Source organism: Crotalus tigris, unplaced genomic scaffold (assembly GCF_016545835.1).
Source record: "Crotalus tigris isolate CLP2741 ecotype Arizona unplaced genomic scaffold, ASM1654583v1 scf7180000018142.649072, whole genome shotgun sequence".
In the NCBI taxonomy this organism is placed as follows: domain Eukaryota; kingdom Metazoa; phylum Chordata; class Lepidosauria; order Squamata; family Viperidae; genus Crotalus; species Crotalus tigris.
The window spans coordinates 34,618-49,403 of NW_024096844.1; the positions used below are offsets into that span (position 1 = coordinate 34,618).

The following is a 14,786-nucleotide window of genomic DNA, read 5'->3' on the forward strand; positions in this document are numbered from 1 at the left end:
GCCACACCGAACATGCAGTGCCAAGGTAAGGCTAGCGGAGCAGTGGCGGGCACAGGGAGGGTTGCTGGCATGCATGGGGCCCAGCAGGTGCCTGCGCCATCACTGCCGCTTGCCAGCTATGCCTCGGCCGGCACAGGGGGCGGCACCACGCATGCGCGGTGCTCCCAGGCCGAGGCAGTTGCTGGGCGACGGCCTGTGTGCACCCTCCTCCTGCCCCACCCACAGGGAAATACAAGTAATCCTCAACTTACGACCACATGGTTGGGGGTCACGGCATTAGGAAGGTTGAGAACCACTGATCTACATGGAGGGAAGTATACAGTGGGCTCTGTCTTAGGCCCAGTACTCTTCAATAGAGGGGGAACTCATCAAATTTGCAGATGACACCAAGCTCGCAGGAATACCAATAGTCAGAAAATAGGCTGAAGATATAGAAGGATCTTGACAGACATGAACACTGGGCTCTATCTAACAAAATTAAATTCATTGTAGAGAAAAGTAAGGTTTTCTAAATGGGGAAGAAAATGCACAAGTATAGAACAGGTGGACCTGGCTCAACAATAGTAACTACAAGAGGGATCTTGGAGTCCTAGTGGACAATCACTTAAATATGAGTGCCAAAACAGCCAATACAAACTTGGCTTATTAATAGAAGGATAAAATTAAGAGCATGTAGAGTATTAATACCAATTTATAATGCCTTGGTAAGACCACACTTCGAATATGGCATCCAGTTTTAATCACCACAATATTAAAAAGATGTTGAGACTCTAGAAAGAGTGCAGAGAAGAGCAGCAAAGATTATTACAGGACTGGAGGGTAAAACATACGAAGTGTAAGGACTTTGCATCTTAAGAAGACAGAACTCTTGGAATAGTTCTTCCAACAGGCATCCTTTATTAAGAGAAAAACAGGCATTCTAGACAGGACTTGGGGTCTACGTTTTCCCACTCAAGGTTTTAAGGGGTTCCCCAGTAGCCCCACCCAATCAGCCCCTTCTTCCAACGACAGTCTCAGGCATTACACTCCCACCCCCTTTTCCTTACTGCCGGCTGGATGGAGATTTCAGAAAGGAGTATATGAAAGGTAATAGCCCCATTGTTATGGTTAGTCCTTTTGGAGATATCCACATCCAGTCCCTTTGAAGTGTACTGAAGGAAGTGAGGGCCATAAAGCCCCTTTGTTCACCCCCTTCCCTTCATCATATGACAGAATCAGAGAAGGCAGAAATGGGGTTTCTATAGTTGATGATGAAATATAATTGGATTCTGACATCCTGCCCCCTTAAAAATAAGACAGATCCAACTGAAAGAAAACAAAACAGGTATAAAAGTTAGTTAGGCTTGTTAGGATACTCTGTGTGAAACTTCTTTAATAGCTTTGGGGCTCTGACATGACATTTATGAACCCACTTGTTTTGTGAGGCAGGGAGGTGTTTCCAGGTAACTAGGTACTGAGTCGCTGCATGATATCTTCTAGAGTCAAGGATTTCCTTTATTTCGAAATGTTATTTGCCCTCCACCATGATTGGAGGTGGTGGTGGGGATTTTTGGCCGTAAAGTTGACTGACACTCTCTTTTCAGTAAGCTGCAATGAAAAATTGGGTGTATTTGCCTGACATTTTTTCGTAATTCTAATTCTACTGTTACTGGGTTTATGATTCTTTTAATTGGAAAAGGCTCTATATATTTTGGTCCAAGTTTTTTAGAGGGCTGTAGGGACTTTAGGTACACCATTTCTCCTATAATGAAAGGTGTAGGCTCAACCCTTTTTTTATTGGCTTGTGCTTTGTATGCCTGCCTAGCTTCATCTAGTGCTTTTCTAAATATTGGCCAGGTGTTTTGTAATTGTTCCATCCATTCTTTCAGTGATGGGATCATTGGTTTGTTTGGGGTTAATTCTGGCATGGGGTTGAAACTTTGACTGGTGGCTATTTGAAAAGGAGTGTAACCTGTGCTGGAGTGGACTGCATTATTTTAGGCAACTCCTGCAAAAGGGACTAAGTCCGTCCAATTGTTCTGCTGAAAATTAAGAAAACATCTCAAATATTGTTCAAGTACTGAGTTCATTTTTTCAGCCCCCCCCCATTCCCTTGTGGATGATGGCTAGATGTCAGTCTCTGAGTGGTTCCTAAAAGGGATAAGAATTCCTTCCAAAATGCAGACGTAAATTGCACTCCCCTATCAGAGATGATGCGTTGGGGCGCCCCATGCAATCTGTAAATGTGCTGGATGAAAAGTTTCGATAAGGCTTTTGCGGTGGTAATCTTTTGGCAAGGGATAAAGTGCACCTGTTTGGAAAACAAGTCTGTGACTGTCCAGACAACAGTATTCCCATTGCTTTCTGGCAATTCCACTATAAAATCCATGGCTATTTCCCTCTGGGGGGCTGAGGAATTTGCTACTGTTTGTAATAGTCCTGGTGATTTCCCTTGCAACCTCTTTGCAGTTGCACATTTTGTGCAGCTGGCCACGGAGCTTTCTATGTCCTTTTTTATGGATGGCCACCAACATTGCCGTTTAATTAAGTGTAAAGTTTTTACAAATCCAAAATGCCCTGCTGATTTTGTGTCATGGCAAAGCTGCATGAATGTGACTCTTTGCGTTGTTGGTATATACATCTTTTCCCCTACCCAGGGCAACCCGTCTCTCATTGTGCGCACATTTTTTTTTTCTGGAATCATTCATCTGTTTCCAAACTTTTTCTGAATTCAATTCCAGTTTGGCTGTCCAGTTGTGGTTTTAATTTAGCTTGGGGTCTTGTGGTTACTGGTGCTGCCAGTTGTGACTCTGCCATCATTGGTTTAGAGTCTGTGGCTCGCGCGCTGTTATATTGGGGCATGTGAGTGCATCTGCCAGGAAGTTCTTTCTCCCTGGTAAATGTTTGAGCTTAAATTGGAACTGGTGAAAATGTTGGGGCCAGTGGGCTTGTTTGGGATTGAGCTTCCTGGGCGCTTTCAGGCCTTCCAAATTTTTGTGATCAGTCCACACCTGGAAGGGGATTTTGTTGCCTTCAAGGTACTGTTGCCACGTGAATAATGCCCAATGTATCCCGTATGCCTCTTTCTCCCATACGGGCCAGCACTGTTCTGTTTCCGTGAGTTTCTTGGATGTATATGCACAGGGTTGCAATACCCCATCATCGTTTTCTTGTAATAGAACAGCCTCCACTGCCACATCACTTGCATCCGCCTGTATTATGAAGGGCTTATCCATGTCTGGGTTCCTTAGTACTGGTTTGGCAGAAAAAAGTCTCTTTAATCTCTCAAACGCTGCTTGGCACTCCATTGTCCATGTTAGTGTCTGGCTAGGTTTTACTAAGGATGCTCCCTTCATTTTTAGTAAGTTAGTGAAGGGCAAGGCTATCTGGGCAAATGAGGGGATGAATTGGCGGTAAAAGTTTGCAAAGCCCAGGAAACTTTGTAGCTGCTTTCTCGTGTGGGATGGTGCCCAATCTAATACTGCTCTGACCTTCTCTGGGTCCATTTCAATGCCCTGGGAGGATATGTGATAACCTAGGTAGTCTATCCTTTCCTGGTGGAATTCGCATTTTGAGAGTTTGGCATATAGGTGGGCGGCTCGCAGTTTCTTTAAAATTCCTCTGACTAGGTTGACCTGTTCCTCTTTTGTTTCGGTGAAGATAAGAATGTCGTCCAAGTAAACAAGGACCCCCTTAAACAGGTGCTCCCTTAGAACGTCATTGATTAATTGCATAAAGACTGCAGGGCCCCCTTGTAATCCAAATGGCAAGACTTTGAATTCATAGCACCCCATGGGGCAGTTAAATGCGGTCTTCCATTCGTCCCCTTCCTTAATTCTCATGCGATAGTAAGCTTCCCTTAGGTCTAGTTTAGAAAAAAAATTCCCTTTCGAGAGGTGTGACAGCATGTCTTTCATGAGGGCAGAGGGTATAGGTTGCTTTCACTGATTGTATTCAGGGCCCTATAATCCACACATAAGCGTAAAGAGCCATCCTTCTTCTCTCTAAAGAGGACTGGGGCAGCCACTTTAGGCTTGGCTGGCTCAATGAATCCCCTCTGTAGGTTCTTTTTAATGAATCTCTCCATTTCCTCCTTCTCCTTTGGGATCATGGAGTATAATCTGGGCTTTGGGAGTTTTGCCCCAGGCTTGAATTCAATGACACAGTCTGTGGGTTGGTGGGGGGGAGCTCATCTGCCTTCTCCTCACTGAAAACGTCAGCAAGGTCTCTGTATTCCTCTGGTATTTCTGGTGGTCGCTTTTCCTCTCCCATGGATGCTTTTTCTATTCTTGATTCTGGTAGCCCCCCTTGGGATTTTAAGTCCACAGGGTCCCCCTTCGGGAATTTGATTTCTGTCGTCCTCCAATTCACCCAGGGGTTCCATTTTTTAAACCATTCCATCCCTAGGATCATTGGGCATTCCATGCCTGGGGTCACCACAAATGTTATGTCCTCCTCATGTTTGCCCAGGGAGAGGTATATTGGTAAAGTGGCTAGGGTAGCTGGCACCCCCCCTGCTATGGATCCATCTAACTGGACAAATGAGATTGGAATGCTCGATGGAATGCCCAGATTCCCCACTAGTGTCGGGCTAATGAGGCAGTGGGTGCAGCCAGAGTCTATTAAGGCTTTCACCTTCATGGCTTCGGGCATGGGGGGAATTAATATAGTCACTGTCTTGAAGATGGATGCGATGTGTCCACTTACCAGGGATTCGCCCTCCGAGCTGTCATCTGAGGTGTCCACTGGCCCTGTGGTGTAGGCTGGAGGTCTTTCTCCGTGATGAGCAGAGGTGGGGGGTTCCACATTTCCATCATTCTCATGACAGTTTCTTTTGGCTTAGCTGAAGACTTTCCAGATTTCCTGATCAGGGATCTGTCTGGGTTGTGCTGGGGGGCTTTGGAGCGGCATTCTACAGCTCGATGCCCTTCTCTTCCGCATTTGAAACACCCCATTTGCTTCTTGGCTGTAGCCGATGGTTTCACTGGTTCGTGTGTCAACTCAGGCAGGGAGCGGCTCCATGGTTTTCCTCAGTGGTGTCTCTTCAATATGTTGATCTCTGCTTCCTCTGCCAAGACGTACCATTCCTCAAGTTGGTGTGGGTCCCCTTGGGGCAGGCAAGAGTCATATAAGTCATAATTTAGTCCATCTTTGAAATGGCTAAGGAGGATATCTTCTGGCCAGTTCAGTTTGCTGGCAATGGCCCAGAATTCTTGCGTATATTCAGCCACCGGGCGTTTGCCTTGCCTCATTGTTTTTATCCTTTTGCGGGCTTTGCGATCAGCCAGGGGGTCTTCAAATCGCCTTCTCAGAGAGGACATGAAATGATTAAAGTCATTGAGCTCAGGGGCATTGGAGTCGTGCAAGTTGACCACCCAATCTGCAGCCAGTCCGTCCAGGGCAGATTGCACGATCTGAATGCGGGCTTTGTTGCTGGGGATGTCCCGCCCATATTCCTCCATGTAGCTGAGGACTTGGGTTAGGAAAAACTCCAAGCGTGTTGGCTCCCCTTTGAATTTCACTCCAACAGCGGACGTCTTGGAATGGATCGGTGCCTCCATTGTTGGTGGTAGTGTCTTCCGTCCAGATTGCCATCTATGGTTCGGCAGGGGGTGGGGACTACTGGATCAGTAGATGTCCCCGGGGCTGTAGGTTCTACTTCCCCCTCGGTTTTTCTCCCTTTGCGGCTCCAGGAGCTGGGGCAGCCATAGGGCTCAGGATTCTCCTCTCCTAGGGAGCTGAGAGTTCTCTTCATCAGGTCAATAGCTTTCTCTAGGATCCAGTCTGAGTACGGTGCCCAGCTTTCTCCCTCTTCACTTGCGTGCAGGGATTTCTCCATCTCCTGCTTCCATTCTGGTTGCTTGGCCCCCCGTCTCAGGGTCACCTTTCTTGATTTCTTTCCCCACTCACTTTTCTTTCCAATGCTCATTGACCAGCGAGGCTTGTGGTCCCATGTCTCCACCACTTCTTTTCCTGAGGAATCTGACCTCTCGGATCCCGACATCCAGCAAGGTTCCAGTTGCGGCAGCGGCTCTCTTTCCGGGGAGTTTCCCCCCTTTCTTGCTCCATTGTCTGACATGGTAATTTTTTGCAAAATCTGCCGGCAAGGGTCTCCCTTCCAGGTGGATTAATTTTGCAAGTCCTGTCTAATGTAAGGACCCACCCCACTTTGCATCTTAAGAACACAGAACTCTTGGAATAGTTCTTCCAACAGGCATCCTTTATTAAGGGAAAATGGTTGCAGGCGTTCTAGACAGGACTTGGGGTCCAAGCTCTCCCATTCAAGGTTTTAAGGGGTTCCCCAGTCGCCCCACCCAATCACCCCTTTCTTCCAGCGACAGTTTCAGGCATTACACTCCCAACCCCTTTTCTTTACTGCCGGCTGGATGGAGACTTCAGAGAGGAGTAAATGAAAGGTAATAGCCCCATTTTTATGGTTAGTCCTTTTGGTGATATCCACATGCAGTCCCTTTGAAGTATACTGAAGGAAGTGAGGGCCATAAAGCTCCTTTGTTCACCCCCTTCCCTTCATCGTATGACAGAATCCAGAGAAAGCAGAAATGGGGTTTTTATAGTTGATAACTGTCAGAATCCAATTATATTTCATATCTACCGACCCACAGACTGTACCATTGAATTCAAGCCTGGGGAAAAACTCCCAAAGCCCAGATTATACTCCATGATCCCAAAGGAGAAGGAGGAAATGGAAAGATTCATAAAAAAAAAACATAGAGAGAGGTTTCAGTGAGCCAGCCAAGCCTAAAGTGGCTGCCCTGGTCCTTTTTAGAGAGAAGAAGAATGGCTCTTTACGCTTATGCGTGGATTATAGGGCCCTGAATATAATCAGTGAAAGCAACCTATACCCTCTGCCCCTCATGAAAGACATGCTGTCACACCTCTCGAAAGGGAATTTTTTTTCTAAACTAGAACTAAGGGAAGCTTACTATCGCATGAGAATTAAGGAAGGGGATGAATGGAAGACCGCATTTAACTGCCCCATGGGGTGCTATGAATTCAAAGTCTTGCCATTTGGATTACAAGGGGGCCCTGCAGTCTTTATGCAATTAATCAATGACGTTCTAAGGAAGCACCTGTTTAAGGGGGTCCTTGTTTACTTGGACGACATTCTTATCTTCACCGAAACAAAAGAGGAACAGGTCAACCTTGTCAGAGCGGTTTTAAAGAAACTGCGAGCCGCCCACCTATATGCCAAACTCTCAAAATGCGAATTCCACCAGGAAAGGATAGACTACCTAGGTTATCACATATCCCCCCAGGGCATTGAAATGGACCTCCAATCATAGTGGAGGGTGAACAACTCTTCGAAATAAAGGAAATCCTTGACTCTAGGAGATATCATGGTGCGACTCAGTATCTAGTTGCCTGGAAACACCTCCCTCCCTCACAAAACGAGTGGGTCCATAAACGTCATGTCAGAGCCCCGAAGCTATTAAAGAAGTTTCACATAGAATACCCTAACAAGCCTGACTAACGTTTATACCTGTTTTGTTTTCTTTCAGGTGGATCTGTCATATTTTTGAGGGGCAGGATGTCAGAATCCAATTATATTTCATTTCTAGTTATCAATTATAAAAAACCCCATTTCTGCCTTCTATGGATTCTGCCATACGATGAAGGGAAGGGGGTGAACAAAGGGGCTTTATGGCCCTCACTTCATTTGGTATACTTCAAAGGAACTGAATGTGTGTATTGCCAAAAGAGCTAACCATAAGAATGGGGCTATTACCTTTCATATAGTTTTCTTTGAAGTCTCCATCCAGCCGGCAGTAAGGAAAAGGGGTTGGGAATGCAATGCCTGAGACTGTCGCTGAAAGAGGGGGGGTGATTGGGTGGGGCTACTGGGGAACCCCTTAAAACCTTGAATGGGAGAGCTTGGATCCCAACTCCTGTCTAGAACGCCTGCAACCATTTTCTCTTAATAAAGGATGCCTGTTGGAAGAATTATTCCAAGAGTTTTGTCTTCTTAAGATGCAAAGTGGGGTGGGTCCTTACAATAACTAGAGATGAAATATAATTGGATTCTGACACGAAGAATGGTTTCAGGAATTGGATATATCTAGCTTAATGAAAAGAAGGACTAGAGATGATATGATAGCAGTGTAAGAGGCTACCAAAAAGAAGAAGGGATCAACCTATTCTCCAAAGCACCTGAAGGCAGGACAAGAAGCAATGGATGGAAACTAATCAAGGAGAGAACCAATATAGAACTAACGAGAAATTTCCTAACAGTTAGAACAATTAATCAGTAGAACAACTTGCTCCAAGAAGTTGTGGGTGCTCCAACACTGGAGATTTTTAAGAACAGATTGGATGACCATTTGTCTGAAATGGTATGGGGTTTCCTACTTAAGCAGGAGGTTGGATTAGAAGACTTCCAAGGTCCCTTCCAACTCTATTATTCTGTTACAGTTATCCATAATTGATAGTAGGAATTATGTTTGTCTTTCCAGTGTTAACTTTTTTTACTGTCAACCCATATTCTTTATGCAAAACTCAATTCCATATGATAGAGATAAACATATGATAGAGAATATATATACCTAAAAATATTAAATCTCGAAATTGAAATAATACATGTAGTTGCTTCTTACTTAAATGATATATTTAAATAAAATATTAATTTTACTGCATTTCCAACAACATAAATGTAACTAGTCTTCCAAATAGCTCTTCTTTTTATTGATTACGTAAAACATAGAAGTACAAAAACAAAAAGCATTCTGTTATCCCCTCTTTTTTCCTCCTGAACTCTCCCCCTCCCAGCCACTAATTCTTATTGAAGTAATTTAATATTTTACCTTTGACATCGTTACATATTTCTGTTTGATGTTGATTAGTTTTTCTTTTTTCTTAAAAAAACCCAACAGTCTAAGCTCTTAGATTGCCTTGCTATGTTGTATGTTTATATAATGGAACTATTCCTGCTTGAATTTAGCTAGATCTCTACCAGATGCTGTCAGAAACAGCAGAACTTGCAACATTTTTTAGGAATTATTTTCTAGGCAAAAATTGTCAAAGGAAATTTGAAAATATACACTGAAAAGTCAGAGCCTAAAAAAATGTAAAACATTGAAAAAACTAAAACTAAAAACTGAACACATTAGTTAATGCCCTTTTATCAACATTTAATGAGGATTCTGGTGGAGAAAGAAGGTAGAGAAGAAGGAGTGTGGATACATTGAAAGGGGAAATGGGCGAGCAACACCAAAAGTCATGTGTATGTATTTATTTCATTTTATTAAAAGTATCTTATATATGAATGTAAAAAGAATGCATGTTAACATCTGATAAATATCACAGTATATGTATGGGGGATAGTTTGGAAAAATAAAAATTATTAAAAAAAATGAAGATTCTGGTCTATACAGTTGAGGTTTCTTTGCATCATTCCCTTCTTTGTATATTAAACATTATATATGCCTCTTCCCAATTTTGGGGGATCATTATATATTTGCTTACAAATCTTAAATTAATAACAATTCAAGATACCGTAACTCATTTAAAATTAAATTAAAATCAGTAAAACATCAAGCTCAAAGACCATATATTATAAAAATTCAGATCAGTACATTTTTTAAATCCCACCTTTATTATTTTTATAAATAACTCAAGATGGTAGACATATCTAATAATCTTTCCTCTTATTTTTCTCACATTTTATGTGAGGAAATTCTATCAGGTGAATTGGGCTGCAAAAGAGTAACTGGTCTCAAGTCACTCAGTCAGTTTTCATGACTATGGCAGGACTAGAATCCACAATCTCCTGGATTTCTAGATCAGCACCTTAACCCAGAAAAGCCAATTTGATGTAATGGTTAAGGCTCCAGTCTATATTCTAACTATTTTATACTTTATCTTGGATGTTATTACTCATTTCTTGGATGATGATTAATTTTTTATTTTTTCTTAAATTCTAACTTTTTGGCTTGCCTTGCTATGTGTTATGTTGTATATAATGGAACCATTCCTGTTTGAATTTGGCTAGGCTTCTAATAGATGCTATCAGAAACAACAGAACAATTTGCAACATTTTAAAAAGAATTATATTCTAGGCAAAACAGACTGAAGCTTATTTATCAAGTTGTATTTACAAATTGATACTTAAATATACAGTAAAATGGGGACAGGATAGATTAAAAATTATGATAAAATATATGTAATATTTCAAAGTAATAACAAATATGGATCAATGGCAAGATTTATAGAAAAATCAACAACCTTTACATCAATCTATACTCTGAGGAAAACTGTTACAAAATATTTTGCAGATGGTATATAACCCCATCAACAATTTCAAAGATGGATAAACCAAACAACAAATGTTGGAAATGACACAGTAAAAAAGGAACATTTCATCATATGTGACTGTTATGTTAAAAAAAATCCCTAAAAATTATTGGAAAGAAATATATCAAAACATTCTGAAAAGTCTGAAAATAAAATATGAATTAAAAAAATAATTAAATTAAAGCCACAAATATTTTATTAGTTATGATTCCAGAGATCATTAATAAAAGCCATTACAATTTATTAAGATACATGCTGATAGTGCAAGAATTAATATGACACAACATTGGAAAAGAAATTTTGCCGTCAGTACAGAATTGGGAGACTAAAAATGGAAGTAACTGACTATGCATTCAGAGTTTTAGTATTTCCCATCCAAGTATTAGTCGGGTATAATCCTGCTTAGTTTTTTATGATGAAGTAAGTTCAACTAAGCCCACAACTTATGACTATTCATTCAGCAAGCAAAATTACAACAATGCTGAAAAAATAGACTAAAAACCCATCTCCAAAGTTACAGCCATTGCAATGCCACTGCGGTCACGTGATCAAGATTTGGGCATTTAGCAGCCTGCCGTAGTGCTGTGACTCTATCCACCCAATTATCTCCCCCTTGTGCCCTTATGGGCACCCTACACAGCGGCACTTGTTTGATGGTAGTGTCAGGATTGGGATTGAACTAGGGGCTAGAGATAGTTTCAGATAGCCAGCTGCCTCAACTCTCAGGTCTCTATTTCAGCTCTAGCACCACTGCTGCCATTCAGATATGTGGCCTCAAGCCCCACACCATGGGCAGTCATGTCAGCATAATTGCACAAAGCCCAGTTGTCCCTGTCATTCTATACTCCACAGGCTATACTTTACCCTGCTCATGTTTTCCACCTCATGCTATGCTCCAAACCACACACCCCTTTCCTTCTCCAAGTTATGTGTCCCATTCTCACAATCCTTTTGGTCTTCCCCAGATATTGTGAGAATGGGATCCTGCTATTCTCCAAATAACATCTTGCTTTATGACCACATTGCTTAGAGATGAAACTTCATTGGTCCCAATTGTGGCTATAAGTCAAGGACTATCTGTATCTCTCTTAAATGAGATTAATAAAGTAAAAAGAGATGTTATCCAGCAAATATTTCATTCTCAATATTTTCAAGTATTAGGCAACCATACTTTAATATAATATCTTAGTGTTGAGTAACTCTTTGTATTCATTTTTTTAATTCCCATGCAAATCAACTTACTTGTCTCTCAAATAATTGTGTCCTATTTGACCAGATATATCTTCTATAGCTGAAAGAATATGATCAAAGGCCTGCAAAATAAAAAATATATATAACTTCATTGTATATAATGTAAAACATTTTAAATGCAGATAGAGCCATGAAAAAATCAGTTATCTTCAGACTAATTGGAATATTTTGCTTCAGTATCTCACTATCTAGGCCAAATTTCCAGTTTTAACAGAGCTATTCACCAAGCTATCGAATCATGGTGACACAGCAGTTAAAATGCAGTATTGAAGGCTAACTATGCCCACAGCCCCAGAGCTTGATCCTGACTGACTCAAGGTTGACTCAGCCTTCCATCCTTCTGAGGGCAGTAAAATGAGGACCTACATTGTTGGGTTCCTTACATGCTGACATTGTAAACTCCACAGAGATGACTGCATAGCAGTTTGGAGCAGAATAAGTGGTATTGCTATTGCTATTCTCTAGACCGTTATATGATTCAATATGGAAGATTAAATATTCAGGCACTATTATGATCAATGCATTTGTAAGAAAGACTATTTCACCTGTTATGATATGTCCAATAAAAATACCATTATGATACATTTTAGATGCTGTACTATCAATAGAGGTATCCAGGTGATTATTTATAGAAGAACTTTCTTAATTTATTTTGAACTTACTTTATTCTATTACTTTGGAAGTAAGATTTAGCTAAATCTGGAATTTTAATGTAACTATTATTAAATGATGGAATTTGTAATAACAGCAGGACAGGAGTTTGTTTCAAGCTCAAGCCTTAATTCATCCAAAATAAAATTATTATTTTTTGCTTTTGTAAACATTTTATAGTCTTTTGCATGTCTACCAACATATATAGTTCAACTCTGTAATCATACATTAGGTATTCACAGTAGAGTAGCCCTGTAAGTAAAATGCATTATATCAGATTTTTTTTTCTTCCATTCAAATGCATCTGATTACTGGAGATTGCCTGGACATCCTTGCAGTTTTCTTGCCAAGGATTTTCAGAAGTGATTTGCTATTGCCTTCTTCCTAGGGCTGAGAAAAATTGAGTAGTTTTGTCTGGCTTGCTGGCAATCTATCTGATAATATGTATATTATGTATATATAAGTTTGTGTGTATATGTGGACTTCCAGTTTGCTGATGCAGCCACCACAGATGTTTGGAAGGCGAGCTACATCTTCCACGTTCGATTTCATACCGCTGGGGGACCTTGGAAAGGGTTGAAAGTCACCCTGTAGGGGCGACCAGCAAGGAGGGGATCCTCGCTTGATTGTGGGAGAGCAGTGGCCCTTCTGTTTGATCTGGGGCAGCCCTCCAAACTAGCAGATGAAAGACCAGCCATAGAAATATGGCTCATCACTAGGCTGCAGACAGTTGAAGTCAAATTTACCATTAGGCAACTATAAAGCAGTGTGGATGAGACCGAGTGAGATCTACCTCTCTTAAATCCTAACTATTTTTTCTACCTGCATAAGCTGCTCAAAGTACTTTTCCCCCTGTGGAGAGGGAAGGGAGATTCTATCCCTCCCTCTAAAAACAGCAGCAACTCCAGAGGAGTTTAAAATGTTGCAAGAATAACTTGATTCTAATTGGATTTTTATCTTTTTAAAATTTGTGAACTAAAAGATTTTTTATTCTTACTGAGGATCTGGGTTTTTAGTTACAAAAAAGAAATAAAATTGAAAAGATTATAAAAATTTTGGACTTAAAAGAAAACTCTAAATGGTATGGGCAACATCTTGTGGCTAAACCTGATATTACAAGTTGTTATTACTTAAAAGAGACTTGGCTTGTAGCCCAGACTATAGATAAGACTTTTGTAACCTTGATATATATCAGCTGTGAGAAGTGCAGCTATCTTCTATACTCAGTGACAATTTTTTTGCATTCTGATTTTTGCTTTTAATTTAACATACTATTAAGATAACATGGATGAAGATCAGAAACAGATTCTCTTTATGTTGAAAGCAATTTACAGCTACTGATGAAATAATAAGCTACAGAAAAGAACAAGATGTTAGCCTAGATATACGAACCCAAACTTTGATTACAACTAAAAAAATCTACTACACAAAATATAATAGAAAAAGTAGAACAATTAAATACTATGACAGAAGATTCAACTGATCAACAAACACAGTTAATGGAAAACCCAGAAAAGGGACTGACAACATGGAAAAGGGAAAACACTTCCTATATAAGCCAGGAGAAACCTGAGGATCAAGAAGAAGAACAGACTGAAGAGAAGATAAACAGTTCAGGACACTATGTCAACATGGAAAAAAAGAGAGAAGATTTGTTAGCCCTTTCAAAAAAAATGGCAACCGGATGTTTTTTTCTACTTCAAACAACATACATAACCACACAGGGAGATTTATTAACTTAAAAGCACGGACATGGAAGACGACTTGGCAAAGAAAGAAAGCTAGAATAAGACTGAAGAAAATTGGGGTTTTGACTTATCAGTGAGAATTAAAATAGAACATACCCAAATAGATAAAATGTGTATTTTGAATACAAGATTTTGTTATGAGTTGAGATAAAGAAAACTTTGGTCATTTAAAACTTGGAAGTATAAATATTTTTTTTTTTATTGAGAATTTTTAACATTTTACAAAATAAATCCCCTCCCCAAACCCGCCCACCTACCCATACCCTCCCCCAACTCCCCAAACCTCCCTAACCCTCCCCTGAACCTCCCAGAGTTGATTACAGGCTTATCCAAAATGTTTCAAAAGAAAAAAAAGAAAAAGAACTTAAAACACATATAAAACTTAAGACACCTATAAATCCTAAACAATCCTAAGAACCTTAAATTAAATGAATTATTTCTAGAAAATAATAATAAACACATTATAATATACTCTAAAAATCTTCTAATCTTACTTATAATATTATCCATCCTTCTAGATAAGTTTCTTCCAAGACACAATTTTAAGCACTGCTTTCTTTAAACATCTATAACTACAATATAAAGTCAGCATAAATCATAAGCAAATCTAAATACATTTAGTTAAACGAGTTATAGTCCCTCCAAAACACAAATTTAAACAATCAAAACTTGAAACATTAGAACAAAAAATTATAGTCAATCAAAAACACAAATCTAAACATTACTTAAAACTTTAAACATTAAAAATCCCGCCCAAAACACTAAACACATTGTAATATACTCCAATCCTTCTAATATCATAAATATTATTATCATTTTCATAAACTCCCCCAAAACACAAATTTATAC

At 40.1% G+C, this 14,786-nt stretch overlaps 1 protein-coding gene across 1 annotated transcript in view; it reads right to left on the minus strand.

Moving 5' to 3' along the window:
• The window catches only part of LOC120310197 (sodium/hydrogen exchanger 3), a 98,395-nt gene that overhangs the window by 1,476 nt on the left and 82,133 nt on the right, over positions 1-14,786 (minus strand). The window contains exon 8 of the mRNA XM_039348338.1: positions 11,530-11,600. Coding sequence (XP_039204272.1) covers positions 11,530-11,600 — 71 coding nt within the window. The remainder of the gene's footprint in view (positions 1-11,529; positions 11,601-14,786) is intronic.